At 37.1% G+C, this 21,129-nt stretch overlaps 1 protein-coding gene across 1 annotated transcript in view; it reads right to left on the bottom strand.

The window, feature by feature from the left end:
- Nucleotides 1-17,850, bottom strand: part of LOC149414322 (uncharacterized) — a 31,034-nt gene extending 13,184 nt beyond the window's left edge. The window contains exons 1-6 of the mRNA XM_089644249.1: nucleotides 17,227-17,850; nucleotides 16,144-16,316; nucleotides 14,719-15,062; nucleotides 10,917-11,086; nucleotides 6,991-7,127; nucleotides 3,288-3,438 (exon numbers count right to left, since the gene is read on the bottom strand). Coding sequence (XP_089500375.1) covers nucleotides 3,288-3,438; nucleotides 6,991-7,127; nucleotides 10,917-11,086; nucleotides 14,719-15,062; nucleotides 16,144-16,316; nucleotides 17,227-17,341 — 1,090 coding nt within the window. The 5' untranslated portion in view covers nucleotides 17,342-17,850. The remainder of the gene's footprint in view (nucleotides 1-3,287; nucleotides 3,439-6,990; nucleotides 7,128-10,916; nucleotides 11,087-14,718; nucleotides 15,063-16,143; nucleotides 16,317-17,226) is intronic.
- Between the last annotated feature and the right edge of the window lie 3,279 nt (nucleotides 17,851-21,129).

Raw genomic sequence — 21,129 nt, forward strand, 5'->3', positions numbered from 1 at the left:
AAAACGTAAAAAGCGAGTATCAAATGTACTAAAATATATCGGGACTGAAATAAATACGCGTAATTGGCAGGAAAACGTTAAACCCGGGGACGTAAAATTCGGGTTTCACTGTAATTAAATTTGTGCATTTGGCATACAAGGAATAACATGAACATAAACAGAAAATAATTTCTCTCAGGACCGATGTCATCTTTTGGAATCCTGTGTGGAGCGTCTTTTTGGGGAGAGAGGATGGAGGAAACAGAGAGGCCGACAAATCGTTCCACTGCCTAAAGATTGTAATCCGTTTGTTAAGACTAGAAAATCTACCAAACGGACTGCCCATTTTTTGCAAGTATTTTGAAACTCTAGACCAGAGGGGCTACCAAATTTAACAGTTGAGTGAGCTGGTTCAGCAATTGTGGCTAACTTTGGCTTTGGCTTCGGTGGAGCCCCCGTGTCTGAGCTGATAACATAGAGTTACATCAAGCATATCAATAGAAGGAATGTTAGGAAGATGGATTGAGGAGCCTAGATCATCCCTTACAATTTTCTCTCCATAGGATGTCATCTAGAATTCTGAATTGTTTCTGAGAATATTTTTTAAAAGATTTTTTGATTCCGGCGTTAACAGTTTCCTTAACAGTCCGTTAACAGTTTCCCTTTAAAGTTTCTGGTGGTTCTGGAACTACTGCAAAATGCCTCTTTTCCCCCTGTACAACACATTCTCGGTATTTCACGTTTCCGGTCCAAGGAATTAGTCATTGCATTGCGTTGTTAATCCACCAATTGAAATGATGGCCTGGCGTAATCCAGTGCACGATCATATTGTGCATTTTGGTAAACATTTGAGTTCAGCTCCCCCAAAACCTCGCCTGTACCAATTTGGAAACAAATCAACGAAGAACTCTAGAATTTCAAAATGGCCGCTGGATAATTCATCATTCCAATTTATAACCAAATCGATACAGAACTTTAGAATATCCTTTCATCGTTCATCTGCTTTTCATGGTATGTTATCCTAGATATTAGTTTAAGAGGCTACCAATAGATGGCATGTGGCATCTATGTAGCTGTCGATAATGCAGGGATTGAGACTACAACAATTTACTTTTTTGAAATTTTAATTTTAAAAAGAAAGACAAACATTCCCGGGTTACGAATAACCTGACAATATTTGAAAATCTCCTACTACCACCACAGTAAGCGGAAAATGTTACTTGTGTTGTGATGGAGGAATTAGCCAGCCGAGGAATTGAACACATTAGGCCTGGGTGGGACCCAAATGCGATGTCAACCCAGCCACTGACCGGTCAACTATTATAACATACACAGGGTTTTCCAATAAGAGGTGTTATTTTGAATAACCCGCTATTTCGGTAGATGTTACTTTTGAAGCTGTCATTTTTTGACATTTGACAAGTAAAAACTACGCCATTAATACAAATGGAACGATACACGCTTCAACAACGCATTGAAATTATCAAAATTCACTATTATTAATTATTAGAATTCCATCGAAAAATCATCTTGAGTGATGAGGCCCATTTCTACCTCGGTGGCTTCGTCAACAAAATGGCTCGGAAAACCCGAGAGTTATTGTTGAAAAGCCTCTCTATCCTCAAAGTGTGACTGTTTGGTGCGGTTTATGTTCCGGCGGAGTCATTGGATCTTACTCATTCAAAAATGAGGCTGGATCAACGGTTACGGTGAATGGATCGCTAACCAGAGATGATTGATGATTTTTTACGGCCGGAATTGGATGGTATTGATCTGGACAACGTTAACTTTCAACAAGACGGCGCTACGTGCCATACAAGCAACAAAACCATTGATTTTTACGATTGAATATCAAAATAACACCTCTTATTGGAAAACCCTGTACTATTGCAACCTCAAGGTCGACGTCCTAGAATAATTAGAAGAATAATTCCTACCACCTGCTAAATAAGCCATTGGAGTAATTTTTATCTATGACAGATAAAATTCATAGTTGACCCCGGAGATTTTAAAGGGTTTCGAGAGAAACACGGAGTTAAAACACATTGTTTTATTGTTATCTAACAAAATAAAAAGAAAAACATTCATTTTCTGATTGAAATGCGGTTCCATGTGATTTTACTTTAAAATGTTGAAGCAATAATTAATTAATCACCGCATACTATGGATACGTATACTCAATGATAAAATACGGAATAGTTTTTTGGGGAAACTCAGTAAACGCCAAAGATGTTTTTATCATCCAAAAGAGGTGTTTAAGAAAAATTACAAAACTCTGATCACCGGGATTCATGTAGACCAATTTTTAAAAATCTCAAACTTCTATTGGAGTTATGCCTGTTAGTTCGATCATCTCCAGAAAAGTTCCCACAAAAAAACTCAACATGCTACAAGGTTCACAGAAAACTTTTTAATCCCAAAAGCAAACAAAACTATATTTCAAAAAGGACCACACTACATGGCCATTAAAGTATATAACTTCCACGTAGCATCAAACAAATAACCGATATACTTAAATTTAAATCATCACTAAAAACATTTCTCTTAAACAAATGTCACTACACCTTAAATGAATACCTTACATAAATTAAATACCTCTGTTTGTTATTTTTTATTTACATACATTTGTTAACATGTACAGGGTTTTCCAATAAGATGTGTTATTTTTATATTCAATCGTAAAAGATCAATGGTTACGTTGCTTGTGTGGCACGTAGCGCCGTCTTGTTGAAAGTAAACGTGGTCCAGATCAATATCATCCAATTCCGGCCATAAAAAATCATTAATCATCTCTCAATAGCGCAATCCATTCACCGTAACTGTTGCTCCAGCCTTATTTTCGAAAAAGTAAGGTCCAATGACTCCGCCGGACCATAAACCGCACCAAACAGTCACACGTTGAGGATAGAGAGGCTTTTCAACAATAACTCTTGGGTTTTCCGAGCCCCAGATGCGACAATTTTGCTTGTTGACGAAGCCACCGAAGTGGAAATGGGCCTCATCACTCAAGATGATTTGCATTTGATTCACTCAAGTGAATTTTAATAATTTCAATGCGTTGTTGAAGCGTGTATCGTTCCATTTTTATTAATGGCGTAGTTTTTACTTGTCAAATGTTACAAAATTACAGCTTCAAAAGTAACATCTACCGAAATAGCGGGCTATTCAAAATAACACCTCTTATTGGAAAACCCTGTATTTGTTGGGTTAGCTGGAAGACATAGGATGTAACCTATAAGCTATACCCTTTGAACTCTGTATTTTTGTGCAATAAATATTTTTTTGAATTTGAATAAAATAAAGCTTACTGTTGTGAATCAATTTATGCGCCTTCAGGGAGTTGGATTGTGAGAATTGCGACTTGCAGTAATCACATTCATATGGTTTTTCGTGGGTATGCGTTCTCACGTGGCGCTTCAGTTTGAACTTGTCGGGAGAGGCGTACGTGCAATGCTCGCACTGAAATAGAGAAACGTTTCATTAACAAGTTTAACCCCTTACAGAGCAATATTGATAAATGGGAACTTCATGTTATTGAGGTAAAAGTAAGTATAAAAGGTCATGGGGGCAGTTTTACTATTTTGTGTCATACGTCAAATGATAGTTGCTGAACTGTCTGTAAGTAACGTTGAAAATGTTGATGGTCAATGCAGAATCGCTAAGCAGTTGAATCGGTCTGTTGATTGGCGCTTTCTGATAGGCAGAAGTCCTAGCTCTCGGAGGATGAAAAGGTGCATGGGATCTTCCGCAAGTATACGAGGGTGGTCTGAAAAGTTTCCGACCTAACAATGAAACAAGAGTTTTTTTCTTAAGTTTTTTATTTATTTTTCTACATAGTCTCCTTGTAACTCTACACACTTCTCCCAGCGATGCTCCCATCTCTCTAACCCATCCAAATAGTACTCAGAGTTTTTCTCTGCAAAATAATTGTTCACAAAGGTGATTGCCTCCTCATTTGACGAAAATCTTTGTCCTCCGAGCGCAGTTTTTAGATTAGGGAACAAAAAGAAGTCGCTTGGGGCTAGATCTGGTGAGTAAGGCGGATGGTCAAGCAGTTCAAACCGTAATTCATGGCAACCGCTGAGGTGTGAGACGGCGCATTGTCTTGGTGAAACAGGATTTTCTTTTTCTGCAAATGTGGCAAACGCGGCAGCTAACGCGTGGACAGCTTTCTCATGTCTAAATCTTGATTTAATATGTGACAGACACGTTCTTTGGACATTTTCATAACCTCTGCTATCTCTCTCACTTTAATTTGGCGGTCGTCTAACACTATTCGGTGAAGTTTAGCAATGTTATTGTCAGTAGTTGCAGTTTTTGGACGTCCCGAATGTTCATCATCTGCCAAACTCTTACGGCCACTTTTAAATACACTATGGTAAATGATGGTGCAGAGTCCCCATACACAGAGCCCAACTCATCATTGATTTGCCTAGGCGTATTGCCTTTCAAAAACAAAAGTTTATAACAGCACGATTCTCAATTTTTTCCATTTTCACAAAAACACAAACATCGACTCGCTCAAACGACTTCAACTAAAAATTGCGCATCTAAAATGGCCGAAACTTTGGTGAGTAACTGTCAAAAGATGCACAACTACATTCACTGGCTTTTATTGAAGACCACCATCTTTGATCGGAAACTTTTCAGACCACCCTCGTACTTGTTAGGGACATATAAGTTAACCACTTTTAATATAAGTGGGTGAAATATAGTTTCAGTGATTAGATTAAAAAAATGTTTGCCTAAACATATTTTTTGGTGGGTTTCTAAGGTGTTGAAATCGAGCATGACCATTTCTGTTAAGAGCAAGAATGGATATAATAGTATATTATTTCTTTTATATATTATTATATACTAGCTGTACCCCGCCACACGTTGCTGTGGCTTAGTCAGTATGTGCAGATAGAGAAACAATAGGGCGTATTACGTCTAACAGATGGCGCTTTTTTTCAAAAACAGCATGTTTGTCCAACAAATTGAGCTGTTTTTCAAAAAAATATGTATTTACCTGTCACAGATGACATCTATATAATATAGGTATATAAAAACATACGCATATTTTTATGCAACGTTGTGTCAAAATTTCAAAGCAATTCGTGAAGAAATTTTGAAGAGAATTAAGAATTTGAACAATCAAACATTTTTATTTATTTAGATAGATTTGTTCCCTACAATACAGGCTATATTTAATGAGAGACACTATGAAACATGACCCTTATATATGTGTATGTAATATGTTCCCTAGGAGTGCACAAACAGCACACATGTGCCCAAAGAGAAATACGTTTATACAAGAAACATGTCAGTGGGGACATTTGTGACATTTGGAGGTTAAGAATGGTGACATTCTAACATTTTCAGTTTGTGCCCTGAATTATGGTATTTTATCTTTGAATCTATGAAGAATTGAGTTTAAAAAAGAATGTACTTAAGATATATATTTCCTCATTCCGTTTTACCTAATGTATTTTACACCTAATAAAAGTCTCAATCAAGTCACCACTTTCTCTTCTTTCTTTCAGAGCAGTTGGTATTTTTGCAAATCGTAAAAAAAATATGCATATATGCAAATTTAAACACATATATTTATTTAATTTAAATAGATTATTTTTCTGTTCAGACTTGCAAAGTTTATATGAATCCTGTAATTTCTATACTGAGTATGACATCTTGTTCACATTTTTGCGAGCAACAAGAGGAGCCTAAAATTGAGTTTCAAAACCCTCCTTATCACGACCAAAAACCATGTTAAAACTGCGAGTGAGAAACCAAATCCGCTATATCATACAGAAAGTTACTATCAAAACGCGCTATATCGGATTCAACCAATCACAAGCAGTTATTTTTCCAAAATACAATATGGCCGCCGCTCTGACGCCACGCTCGTATGTCAAAATGATCTACGCGTGTGTTTCTAAACCCGCCATGTCGGCTCAGTTGACTTTCAAAAGCCTCTATATCACGAAGTGAGTATCAAAATCCGCTTTATCCATTTTATTTATCGAAATTACTTAATTATTGCTAGACATATATAGAAAAATAAATGCTTTTCGAAATTTTATTACTCCAATTCATTATATAAAAAAATGTAATGCAATTACTTATGTACGCTAGAGATGTGACAGTTTTTTGCGGTTTTCTCCAAATCAATGAAAGTTGATATAGCGGGTATAGAAATTATACGACTCATATGTACTGTTTAAATTTTAATTATTGCTTAAAGAACACATACAGCAATGTTAATAATTTTAGAAATACAATAATGTTATGGAAAACACAGCAGGTCTGATGGACAGTTGGAGCAGACACATGGATATTATTGATTATTATTAAAATTATTTCAATATGTAACAGAAATTGAAGTTGTGAGCGATGATGGTTTTTGCAAACAGTACAAGGCTTACAATTTGTAACACAAAGTCTCCCGGGTTACGAATAATGTGACAACATTTTAAAAACTGTTAATTACAGCACATCAACCACAACGCCTGGGTGGGAACCTAAGGTACATGTCCATTCAGCTACTAACCAATCATTAGATTTGTAGCGGCAGCTACTAGTAGGTTCTAGAAATTCTATACACGCAACGCGCATCACGTTGGAACCTACGAGTAAGAGTGCGAAAGTACACTGCATATTCTGATTCGCAATCGCCGGTTTGTTCTCGCGGTACCTAGGGCAGTCAGTGATAAGCATCAATAGATCAGTCTCGTTCAAGTGCCTGACTGCAACTGACGACAGGCAGCCGCTGCACCCCCGCCCCCGCGTACCGTGCGTTAAAAATTACCTATTCTTATATGTATATATCATAAATTGGGTTTCATATTTTCACTTTCTCCGGGCAGTGATATTTCAGTATATACGCATAAAAAGCTGCCACTGCCTAGATCAGATAATGCGCATGTGCTGGAGTAGTTTGGAGCGCTCCATGCAGGCGTACCGGAGTACGGCCACTTGTGCGTGCAGAGTTCACATGCAAAATGACAAATAGGCTGAAAGCGAGCTTACCTGGTAGGGGCGCTCTCCCGTATGGCAGCGAACGTGCCGCTTCAGCTTGGAGAGCTCCACCGACGCATAATCACATTCGTGGCACTTGTACGGCTTATTGTGGGTGTGTATATAGCGCACGTGTCTAACCAGTTCACCTGACAACAAATACACTTGATTAAATATTGCACACTGAGCATAGCACAGTGCTATTAAATGAGGAAATCGTTGGTCAAACGAGCTTAGATAAAGAACAAACATTTCATATTACATACATGCCCATTTGCAATCAATTTCCTCAATTAATCATTCTTATATTGGCCAAGTAGAGATATATTAAAATGAAAACAACAATGATCAGCCTGCACAGATAAAATATCATAACCTCAATAAATATTTAAAAAATCAAAATTCTACCAACCGAGCCAAATCCCGATTGGATAAGACCGATATTTATTGCGTATTTTAACTGCTATAATGTCATCCAATTTCAGAGAAATGCGTATGTGTCCGTGAATGTACGCGTGATTGTCACCAAAATTTTAAAGAATGCATTGTCATCGATAACAAGTATATCTGCTGAGCTGTGCCCCTATCAGCAGCATTGTGAGGCAGGTTAAGATAGGGGCTGTAGGGAAAACATTATTAACCTTTTCACCGCGATCAAATGTACCGAAAATTACACTCGTACGCGGTACTCACTTTGAAAATCAAAACCTACCACTTTAAACAGCTATAAATCTCTTATTTCTTGACAGATTTATGATTTGCTTATCTTAAAAGCTTTATTAATTCTCTTGAAGTTTGTTGAAACACATAAATAAACAATAAACCACAGGATACAGATATAATATTATAAACAGTGACGCATCACAAGAAATCAACAAGAACTGTCGCCATTCGCATGCACACTGCTATATTGTTTATAGTAATTACTTACCCGGTCTGATGGGATTTGGACCACTGCGCCGATATCATCAAAACACAATTATTTTTATTATTATATCTACTAACAAATAAAGTTTTAATAAAAAGTTAACACGAGGAGAAATATTTACAAATTTTGTTTTTCATGGTAGTTTCTAAAACATGGCCATACACACAATGTCACATTACACTCTGGGCATTTATACTGGGACATTTTCCTTTTTTTAGAAATGGCGCATACTCGGCAGGCTCGGTGTAGTTTTTGACTATTATTTCCCTTTATTGGGTGGGGCATATGTTTTGCTAATGCCTTAGCAGTTAGTCTCAGAGGTAGATCGTGTGAAGAGCGAGAATGAGGCTCAGATCGGGAAGTTACATGATATTTTTGCAACAATTGTCGTATTACGGCTAATTGGAAATCTGCTAAACTAACATTTTTATTTGTAATTGATTTAAAAGCTATATGAGAGTTCAATAAATATAGATCAATAATATGGAAGGCCACTTTTTTATACCACTTAATTGTTTTTCGCAGGCAATTAATACTACTTAACATCAAGTCCACTTTGTCAACAGAACCCATACACTTATTATAGTCTAGAACGCACTTGGGTTTCATAATTGGTTGACGAGTTTTCCAATCAACTTTTCCCGTCATGTCCATAGAGTCGTCATGTAAGGTTGTTAGCATGTGAACTTCTCTTTTATCGCACCACTTTAAAGCCAACAGAGGTCCACGATGTTGTGCTTTCATTTCACCCTTTTTAAGTTTATTAAATTTTGCCATGCCTTTTCGTGTCTTCCGCACCGTACCACATGCATTGGTTTTGTTCGCATGGAGAAAATCATATAGTTGAGGGCTACTGTACCAATTATCAATAAAAAGATTATGTCCTTTATTTAAATAATCTTGAAGTAGTGTCGTTACTACAGCCCCCGAAACCCCGAGACATTCAGAGTCAGTTATGTCAGTCCCTTCGCCACAATAAATAATGAAGTCTAATATAAAACCCGTCTTCACGTCACACAATACAAACATTTTAATTCCAAACCGGTGACGTTTGGATGGTATATATTGTTTGAAAATTAAACGCCCTTTGAAAACAATTATGCTCTCATCGATGCATAAATTTTCATAAGGTATCAAAGTTTTTTTGAACAATTTTCGGGTATGGTCAATTAGGATTTTAATTTTGTAAAGTCGGTCACCAGGAATTTGTGTGTCGGGGTTTGAGAAGTGTAACATTCGCAATATAATTTCGTAACGATCCCCAGACATGGTTTTTCCGAAAATTGTACTAGCAAGCAATGGGTCAGTGGACCAGTGTTCTTCGATAGTAAGATGTCGGTTTCTAGTCATTAACATTAACAGTGCAAAAAAAATGTACATTTCTTCGACAGATGTGTCAACCCATTTACGAAGTCTGGATTTTTGGGAAGGTTCTTCTTTTGATATGGTGGCTATATAATATCGATTAGTTTCGATCACTATTTTTGTCACTATTTCTTTGTTCAAGAAGTATTCAAAAAAGTCAATTTCCGATGAATTACCAGAAAATAAAGTGGATGGATCAAAACCTGACACAAATTCATCAAATTCATGAACTATTGGAATAAATGGACCAGAGGTCCAAGAAGAAAAGCAGTCTGCATTTACGGTATAGTCTAAGTTAGGTGTACGAGAGTCATGATCTTGGCTTGTCCCGGGGGCGTTTATTTCACTGTCACTAACTTCTTCATTAATTGGTATATCTTGATCATCTTCACTTATTTCTAAATCAGAATCAATGTCTAAATATGTTTCATAAATTTCGTCTTCCGTAAGATTGCGGTTTGCCATTTTTAAGGGAGTTCAATTCTGATATATAAAAGGTAAGCCCATAAATATAGACAGATATATTACAATTTAGGTTGACCACAAAATTTAGAAATAAAATCACAAAAGAAAGTCAGTCAAAAAGTCTTGAGTAAAATAACTATTTTTAAAACACTTCACGTCACTTAAGTTCACAAACAAACTAATATACCACAGAAAAATAAATTACTTAAAAAGATTCGCAAAATAGAAATCGGTCAATATTTTACATCGACGCATAAGTCCATCAAAGCAGACTGGATCACCTTAGAAATACTATGGATGACACAACGGTTCAGCGGCGCGACATTCAAATGACTGAATGAAGATTTAACGAATCATCGCCTTCACAATGTTTTATGTAAACAATTTATTATATTTTAACCAGCAAACGCCAGATGTCAGTAAGATAAAGGATTGAACTATTTTTTGGTTCAGTTTTCTGCTAAATTCGTCGCATATTTACGTAGTATACAGCCGCTAAAGTCAAACGCATGATTTGATGCGCGTAGCGCTGGGGGCACGAATTATTTTCGCATGAATTGATGCGCGTAGCGGCGAAAAAGTTAATGCAGGTCTTGAAGAGCCCCGGATTATATGAAGGAGGAAAAACAGATGCCGGTAATTCGTTCTACATACAAAAATTAAACTAAGAAGCGGCCTTTTCTCATGAAGTCAATATCAACTGTGAATGTGTGTTCCACTTGTGTATGTCGAGTTTCACGCATGTGCACTGGGGACCAATGCTGCTAGCTCCTTAGAGCAGGCACCATTAAAATACCTGTAGAACAGACTCAGCTAACATTGCATCTGTGCATTAGAGATGGCTCGATTGGTCTGTTAACAATGGATTATCAATCAGACGGACTGCCCTCCTTTGCACAGAATAAAATAGGTTTATTAAGTATTGTGGGGCTCCAGCACAGAGGTGGCTCCCAAATACAATTGTTGGGTGTACTTGAGATTTGTATAGGGATAGCAGCTGGTCACTTTTGAAGAATATGCTAGCCCTGTACAAGACGCCCAGTTTCTTGGAATCAACGTATTTAAAAATGGCTGCGATCAAAAGTGTTTAATGTTTATTTCAGTAAGATTAAATTGATACTGAATGTGGAAAACAACACAGTGTCATTAGGTGTGTATCATAAATAGATAATTCATTAACCTGAAGTGGTGAATGCGCTCTCACAAAAGCGGCAGTGGTGAGGTTTGGTGCCAGTGTGCGTATTGACGTGGTTTTGGAGAGAAACCCGAGTCTTGAATCCTTGCTCGCACACGGAGCACTTGTGTGGCCTCTCCTCCGAGTGAGACTTCATGTGCCGGAACAGCATGTACCTGAGGTACACCAACAGAATCAGACACTAGTCATGCTACATAATAACATTAACCTTTTCTATGCGTCATTAATTTGTATCACTTCGTTCACACGCGGGGCTATTTATTATCAATCTAATTTATGACTTTAAACAATAATCACGCATGGATTTTAAAATTTGTTTTAAAAAATACGTCGCTTATGTCTTGAATTATCTTTTCAAGTATAAATAAACAATCCGAACATCAATGGGGCTTGATAAAAATTCGAAGTATATATTCATAATGTAACTGATATGGTATGCCCGGGCGGCCATGTTTATTTCAAGGTTAACGATACACATGATTATAAACATGCCGGAGTAGAGCTCTTCAACTGTGGTGCGATGTAAGTGGTTGATTTATGGGTGCGATGTCGCGTTTGACTGGATACATGAAATATTGACACACTTAAAAAGGTTCATATAATAAAAAATAACTACACTTAAATTTACAAAAATAATGAAATAATTTTTCTGTTATTATGTCACCGTAAATATGTATCACTCAATATAATTTTTTATCGTGATTTTGAAACAGTTCTCAACGCATAACGGCAGAATCATGGCTTTCATGTATTTCAGCAGCTTCGCAATTATTATCGACGTCACTGTCACTAATTTCAAAATCTGAATCTATTTCTAAAGTAGCACCAAATATTTCTTCGTCATTAAGACCACGACCCGACATTTTGTATTTTGGCAATAAAAATACTTTCAAGAATTGATAAAAAGTCAAACTTGTACAACTTTACACTTGATTTTTCACTATAAAAAAGTTTTAACCACGTATCTTTATTTGAAAATAATCTAACACTGACGAAATTTTATATTTCTTCAATAGTTTGAATGAATGTATGTAACTGAACTTATTTTAAAATATGATAAATCAGATTTAATGTACACTGTAATTAAAATAGTTCATATCCACGAAAAAGCAAACAATAATTCGATAAAACAATGTAATCTACACGGCGAGCGTCTCTGTTTGAGAATCTTATAAAATGCGCCTGCGCAATAACGTGTGTAAAGACGCGGGAAGAATTTAAACTGATTCATTTTTCGCTCTGAGTTGGAAGATCCCTTCAAATCTTTGTATCGATGATAAGGATACGTATTATGGATAAATATCGTAAGATGTCAGTAGTGTAAAGATGTGAGATTTTTTAAGAGTATAAGTTTTACCGTGCTCAAGCATGTTTCATACCCATAACGCCGAAGAAACTTTGCGTCGCACAGATGTGCCACCCGCGTACAGGGCATGTACAGTGCGTCGCAGGCGTGCGTCTCCCGCAGAGAAAAGGTTAAAGCGACATCACAAGACAGAGAATTAAACAAAACAGCTGCCGGTTCTAAACAAGATGAGTATTGATATCGTTTTCACATCTACCGGTAGTCAAGTGATGCCTTAATCCTCCTGCAGCTTGGTGATCGCAATAGCCATAAGAGATAAAGAGGATGTGCCCCAACGCCCGAGCATAAAATACAAACGGAACAGTCTCTCATATTATAAGTTAATCATACACGGTAATATGTAGTAGCAAACAACCAAATACATAATAAAGATCACGCGACGATCTAATGACAAGTGGAGAAGGCCGCAGACATACAGAGGTGGGGATGAAGAAAGCTTGTGAGCAACTCGGGAGTTACATCGAGACTCAAGGCAAGGAGGTGGTTCCCACCGCTCAAAGGAAAAGGAAGAAAGCAGACGAATGCTAACGGAAGGACGCCATTGACAGCTTCGTGGTTACCTTTTTAAACTACGGGCCATGTAAGACTTCACCATGTTCATCATTAATTAACAATTAATTCCAAGCCAGTAGATTCATATATTGTCTATCCTAAAGTTATAAATATATCTATTTAATTTAGCCTTTTTATTTATGCTATTATAACCCAGTATGTTCCTCATTACATATGTGTTTTTTTAATGTGGTGCAAGCTGGAATCATTAACGACATCCGCATCTTAGTGGTCATCGTATTTAACTATAACACTTGATGTTCTTGGTTCAATTCATCATCTTGTATGGCTACTACTCGTAGCTCTATCCAGCTAACTGTCTCTTGGGAGTGCTCAGAATGAGATAGCAGTCGAATTCACTCCCCTGGAGATTGTCCACAATATGTTCAGAGCTGGCCAGTGGCAACAAGCAGGAAGAAAACGTCACACAAATGGTCCCAGAATTGGCTGACATAAACCCATTGGTTCTGGAGAAAGGTTGTCGCTTAGAGACGAGATGCTAACACAGTAAAAAGTGCAATCAACCTATTTATTCTGTAACTTTAACACTGCACAGTGAGTGGAAAATGGTGCTGCATCAACAGCTGATTATGACATTGCGTAGGCAAAGTCCATGCAAACAAATGAATTATTCATACGAATTGAGTGGAGAAACTATGTACATATATGAAAAATAGACTGTTGGAACAGATGGAAGATTGCAAAGAGGGAATGGAAGGGGTAAAACATATCTAACCAGTCAAATGATGGCACTCTAGGCCTAGAGCAATGGCTGCCTAAATTCATGTGAATTTTTCGGATTTATTTAACAGCTAAATCGTAAAACCTACAAATATAGGATAAACGATGAAATGAAGTTGGATTCATTGGCTTTAAACCACACTAAGCAACATATGTTTTAATAAATGATAAACCATGAAATGAAGTTGGATTCATTGGCTTTTAAACCACAGTAAGCAGTTTATAAGTTTTAATAAACAATGAAATGAAGTTGGATTCATTGGCTTTAAACCACAGGCACTTTATGTTTTCATATTAATATTCTGAAGTAAGATTTTTTTAATAAGCACGGCAGAATCCAAAAAAACGAATCCCCAAGAAATCTCCATCGCTTAAGGCATTTATTTTGTTAACACCCTATCGCTCCAGTGGTTAACTATTTAATTGGGAAGCTGCGCTAGGCTAGTGTGTGTGCTTTTATGGAAATGTTGGAATAATGTTTCAAAATATATATAAATATAGATGTATAGACAAGTATGTATGTATGAACTAGTAATCCTCAATCGGATATGCCCTTGAATGAACATTCCATTAAAAATGTCACGTTAAATTTAATGAATTCTTCATCAAAGCTACACGATATCAAGTTCTAATATTAATCATTGATTACTAAATTAATATATTATTAAATTAACGTATCGACTTCTGCAATACATACACAACCAACTATCAGTAATCTATACCAGCACTTTGTTGAGTCCTACAAATTCTAGAAGCGTTGGTAATGTAGTTTTAGTGATTTGTCTTATATGTAGTATTATTCTAGTTTCTATATTATTTTATGTTACTGTTACATGTTTTACTAATATTTTTTCATATTTAGTTTATAAGTTTAACGGGAACCATTTATTGATAACCAACACCCCTTCCATAGGTCACCCCAAGTGGTTTGCTACTTTTGGTGACTTAGCAGGAGTGCCCGTTCGATCGGGAGAGACTGGTGAGGGGAGACCTCTTAATCTCTCCAGCCAGGCTGACAAAATTGTGTTTAATTTTCGATAGCTCACAAGGTATTTCTGTTCTTATAAACCATGTAGAAGCACAGCTGGGCATAAAATTACTGAAAATATAATGATTAATTGAACTGACTTTTTAGGACTAGTGTAGTCGCAGTATGTACAGATGTGTACAGCTGACGCAGACTGGGACTTCTTCTCAGGCAACTTGACTATCTTAGACTTTTCATCTTCATCGTCCATCGTGTTGTGTGTAATTTCCAATTCCTCGGTATCGTCAAAGTCGTACACCGTGAGATTGGCTTCTGGCTGGGCTTCAACAACCTGACGCTGCTCCGAAGCCTTCTCGTCCGGCTGTTGGACAATAAGCACATAGCTGAATTCTCCATTGGTAACTTCTGATGGCACAATAGTCACCGTTTGGTATACCTGAACTGGGATCAGCACTTGGTCACCCCACTCATTGTTTATTCGTATCTGAAAATAAAACACCTAGCATAATTGATTCTGGCATACACCAGCATAAAACACGATAACAAAATCAAAAACACTTATCGTTATCTATTTACACGACTAAATTTGGAATTAACTCCTTACAATGTATCGCATGTACGCAATACAACGCATTACCTAGTAACTTTCTGTAACAAACCAAAATATATCGGCAAAAGTTCTTCAAAAGATTTTCCTTCAGCAACTTTACTAACCAGTGACGCAATCTTTCTTTGGAACTCTCCAACTTCTGTTTATCTTTCTTAATTTAATTTGGGAGGCAGGTTTTGGTACCGCCGCCCCGGCAAACCATTTATTGGATAGCCATTAACACTGCCATAGGTCACCCCAAGTGGTTTGCTAAGTTTGGTAATTTAGCAGGGGTGCCCGGTTCATCGGGTGAAGTGTGATCAGGATGCGTCTGTTTACCAGGTGTGTGGCATGCCAGATCGGGAGAGGCTGATTTGGGGAGACCCTTTGACCACTCCAACTGATCTCTCTTAACTGATCGCCTTGCGTTGCACCAGGAGGGATAGACTATTCGTCTGTCACTCCTGGACACAATGATACCTAGATTCCTACTCAACCGTAATACATTTTTCCTTTGCAGAACTTCCTGTTCTTAAAAAGATCCTGCACTCAGCATCCCCAAAGATAACATACGCCTTAAGCGAAATTTTCCTCAGGGCTTCAATGTAAAAAAAAATGTATTTACAAAATAGTTTTCAATTAACTTTGTTAAGTCTATGTTCACTCTTCATGGAATTCCTTTTTAAATTAGTATTCTTATGTAAAAATTATTTTCTTTTAACTGTATGATGTTGTCATTCCCAAATTGAGTTTTATCTTACTATTTGGGAGTAATAAGTATCTTTATAAATAAAAAAGTTAAATATTCATTTGTTCAAAATCATTTTTTGAATTATTGTTTTGAGTTATCCAGTTACTGATGTTTTCAATAGAACGCAAACTGTTACGCCCAAAGATTAAAAAATGACATCACAAAAAATTGTCTATTTCAAACTGTATTTGTATCGATTTTTCAACAACCAATAATAATACATACTTCTTCATTGCCATGAATAATGGTAACATCTTGACTCGTTCCATCATCGATAGCGGCTCCCGTTAGGAGGGTTGATTGAGAATCGGAGTTTGTTCGGAAGTAGTAATGGCTCTGCTGGTCCATGAAGTATGTACCTCGTTCCTTTGTATCATCTATTATTTCCTTGGCAGCAGCTGGAAAATTCCAAACATTACGTGAATCAGACCAAGCCCTCATATATTATGAAAGTATAGCGTTTGTGTGGGACTTGATTATAGAATCATCATTCTCATGGCAGGTAGTGAAACATAGACGTACCCGGAGTTCACTGTAACAATTTGTAAGTAAAAAGCATTCAGGTGAAACTTAAAGTCAAATCACTACTTTCGATTAATCTTTACTACGAATTTGTTATAAATTATGAATATCAAAAAATATGCTTTGGATAGATCGAAGCTTTTCCTATAGTTTTGTTTGAGTAGATTTAAAATAAAATCGTTAGTTACTTTACAAAAAATAGAAACGTAAACTAATTAAAAATTTTGCTTTTCTATAGAAATGTATGAACGCACGTAAGAAACAAAATTTAAAAAATACATTATTATTGCTAAGATTATCTGTGACAGTTTTGCTTGATTATCTTTTTTTCTTTCTTATAAAATTATTGACCAAATAAATGAAAACCGCTTTTACGCTAAACTAGAGCGTTTCCACTCTGTTTGCCAAGCGATTTGTATGCTTATTACCTCTATTTGTGGCACACTAAGTGCCTTATATCACCACGGCGTTTCTATTCTTCTGGATCAGCAAAAAAAGATTAAATTTTAATGATTGAATCAGAAGAGCGCTTACCGTCCATCTGTATGTTGACATAATTCCCTGCTATTTGTTTTATTGAATCAGAAGAGCGCTTACCGTCCATCTGTATGTTGACTTCAATCCCAGCTATTTGTTTTATTGAATCAGAAGAACTCTTACCGTCCATCTGTATGTTGACTTCAATCCCAGCTATTTGTTTTATTGAATCAGAAGAGCGCTTACCGTCCATCTGTAAGTTGATTTCAATCCCAGCTATTTGTTTTATTGAATCAGAAGAGCGCTTACCGTTTATCTGTATGTTGACTTCATTCCCAGCTATTTTTTTTTGTAAATTATCTAAATATTGCTGCAAAAGTTCTTTGTTTTCCATTTCCTGGATCTTTTTACTGTCCAAATTCATCTTGAAGTATTATTGGCAAATAAAAAATTGCGTATGTTTTAATCTGGATACATAAAAATTCAGCCAGCGAATGTCTGCACTCGCAAAACTCACAAAGTAGTCCACCGATATCGCTGAAAATTTCAAAGTTTGTTCTTATTAGTACCACAAGTGTTTAGAATGGTGAAAGAAGTGAGGGACGCCCGAGGAATACTTAACGCAATATCTCTTCGCCGGAATAAGATACAGAGTCAAATCAAAGACGATGTAATGTAGTTTTTTAACAGTAACATTGTGGTATACAGTAGTGAATGGTGGGAGAAGTCGGAGACGCCAGAGAAAGACATTTAATACGCAAATTTTATTTTGAAAATACTTTGGGTAAATATTTCCTAACCGCGGCACTTTTAATAAAACAGATTATGGGAATTACACTTTGTTTCAACTTAATAACTACAAGAAATAACTATTTACTTCGGGAAAGATGGTAAAAAATTAAGTCATTATATCAAGGCTGCCCAACCTTTTTAGCAGTTTTTTTTATTTTTTTTTTTTTTATAGTGAATACCTCACAAGAGTCCCAACTGCTCCCGTCTGGAGCCAGTGAGACTATGGCATCCCCAATCGGGGGATGTTGTGAGGCTGAAGGTAAGTGGGGAAGGGAAAGAGGAAGGTGGGGAAGTACCTGGCTATTCAGATCTAGTCACTAAACACGGCGTTGGGCGAAATTGACGATTTTGAATCACTGGCGGGCCACTGAATACCTGACGGTTCCTATTTCCATGGGAGGGGGGGGGGTTGTTAGAGAATTTCTATAAAACATAATTCCCCACAAAAAAAAAATCTAAATAAGTGCTCCGCACAAAATATTTGAAATCCATGGGGGGGGGGGTTGTTACGGAACTTCGCTGAGAAAAATCGCCGTCGTTGGCAACACTGGTGACCGCGCGCAAGCTGCATTGTTTGTTTTACCGCGGGCCCGCGACACTTTTTCAAATTGGCGGATTGGCGGGTTTTTTGAAAATGTTTCACGCGGGCCACTTATAATTCGTTCGCGGGCCACAATGTGGCCCGCGGGCCTGGGGTTGGGCAGCCTTGCATTATATGTTCAAAATTTAACTTATATATAGAATTTACCTTTGCCGCCATTTTGTATGTAGGTAGTGACACTTGCGAAAGTTTCATTTCAATCTAAGTACGTACAAATTACAAGTGCGGCGGAAATATTTAAGGAAATAATGGTCTTGACAAACTTGAAAACAACACTTGGTTTCTACTTCAATATCTAATGAAGATGTAGTGGTACACCACTACTTGATTCGAACGGTATTCTAGAAGTTTCGGCTTTTTCCAAACAAGCTTCTTGGATGTTCTTTTATTTTCTAATTTTAGTTTGGCAATATCTACATAGCAACCAAAATGTTCGAGAAGCTTCTTCACCTTATAAAGCGACAGTGTGAAGGAACTCGTTAGTCAGTCAGTCATCATCAGTCGTTCAACAACTAGCAAGACTTTGCGAGTGACAACCCGCGCCCCTCCGCGGTGCGCGGGGCGATAAAACCCGGCTTTGCACGGTTCGATCATGGACTCCATCGGGATCCACATCGGGGTCGACTCACTGACCCGCGCTTGACCAGCACTTCACCGTCTGAATCCGGAGTTTTCATCATCGGTTCTCAGGTATGGGGGCTCCATCGAAGCCAGAGTAAAGCTGACCTCTCAGAAGCTGGGCGTACTGTACAGGGCCCGCAGATACTTTAATAGTACACAACTGCTGACCCTGTAAAAATCGCAAGTGCGCCCTACTGTCGAATTTGGCAGCCATCTCTGGTCCGGAGCCCCTAAATACCTGAAAAAAACCCTTGACTCTGTGCAAAAACGGGCGGTCCGTTTGATAGATTCCCCAATCTTAACAAACGGACTGCAATCTTTAGAGCACAGGCGTCAGGTAGGTATGCTGTCCTTGTTCTATCGGTATTACAATGGAAGATGCTCTGAGGAACTAGCGTCATTGATCCCTTCGGCACCGGTGCGTAGTCGGGATACACGCCAAACGCGCGCCCAACATTTGTACATGGTTGACATTTGTCACATGAGAACTGGTCGCTTCTACGATTCGTTCTTAAGTTCAACAGCTCGGCTGTGGAACGAACTGCCGGCCTCTGTGTTTCCTCCCTCCTACAACATGGGACTCTTCAAGACCCATGTTCACTCCTTCCTCTCCACAAAAAGACCCTCCACACAGCATCCCCAAAGATGACATAAAAACACTGTGACCTTCACACAATCTTTCATTTCGTGCCTCCTCACCAGATCCCCAAAGAGACAACTATTTAAGTCTTTAAGTAAACATGCAAAAAATAAGTTTTTATGGTGTTAGTTTGGGTTATTTTAATAATTTATGCGTATTTCCTAACCTTCAAACATAACTTTGATTGAGAAAAAATGGAACTTTAATTCATCTTTTATCCTCCCACCACATAGATAGTTATTTCTCGTAGTAATTAAGTTGAAACCATGTGATATTTATATAATTTCTTGGGTATTGCTATTGGTCGTGCAGCGCAATTCGACAAGTTTATCGAAATAATTACCGATTATTTTTTTTAATTACGAACATAGCAAAATTTAAAAAAAACGACAACTTAAAATTTTGACAGATATTAACACTTTTATAAAATTCTCGAATGTCATACTGACAATCTGATACTGACAGTCGACGCCATTTTATGTAAGGAACATAGTATTTTTAGTAAACGTTAAATTCAATCAAACATTGAAGTTAAGTAAAAAAAACGTAAATAACACAATCCGACAAGCGATAGATTTCGTGCGGCGACAAAGTGAAGCACATAATATTGGCACCCGCGGCGATGACATCGAAGCACTTAAATGCGTTTGAAATGAGAAGAAAAGACGCAAGTTTTTTTTTAGATTTAGTTAATTCTATGGCATTTATGAGGACACTGTAAATTAAATTAATTAATTAAAATGGATTAAACTAACTCAGATTTAAACCCGACGCTTCAGACAGTATTATGACAAAGTTATTTAATTCACCTACCGACATCGGCATTGATTCCACAAACCATAGATATCTACAAGCTACAAAGCTCACAGCGGTGTTCTCATATGAAATGTTAATAAAATAAAATTCCCCTCATAAAAACACAGTGACAAACAGGGACAAGAGTCGTTTATGTACAAATAAGCCCGTTGTCCCAATAACTTGCAGAAAAGTAAAGTTCACTAAGTTTGTAGAGCAGTCTAGTTAGCAACTATGTAGGTAGCAACCAGTTAAGTTAAAATGAATGGAGTATAAAATTAATGTACTCACCATTTGCTGCAAAATTCGGAGGAAATTTTATTTTCAAATTCTAAGTATTATTTTAATTAAAGCTAGTGACTCGCATGCAGAGATGTGCTTTATTTCAAATAAATCCATTTCAAATGGAAATGCAAAATGCAAAATGGGTATTTTGCATTTTAAATACTTTTCTAAAAACCATTTTGCATTTTGCTTTTTAAATGCTTTTCTCAATGCATTTTCCATTTTAAATGCTTTTTTGCAACATTCTTCCTACTATCTCCACTCATCTTTTTTTCATGAGCCCCAAATATGCCATGACGCTGTAATATTAAATGTTAGATAGTAGTTTCTATGTTTTTACGTTGGCAACATTAGTCCCGCGCAAATTTTTTGTGTTTCATAATCTGTAGTCGTGGTGTTTTTGGATTTACCATCATGTAATATTTATATAATCTATAATATCATCATGTAATGTTCTACATTGATTTCCATTATTAAA

The sequence above is a fragment of the Hesperophylax consimilis genome, chromosome 20 (assembly GCF_061612785.1).
Source record: "Hesperophylax consimilis isolate HC1 chromosome 20, BYU_Hcon_1.0, whole genome shotgun sequence".
NCBI lineage: Eukaryota > Metazoa > Arthropoda > Insecta > Trichoptera > Limnephilidae > Hesperophylax > Hesperophylax consimilis.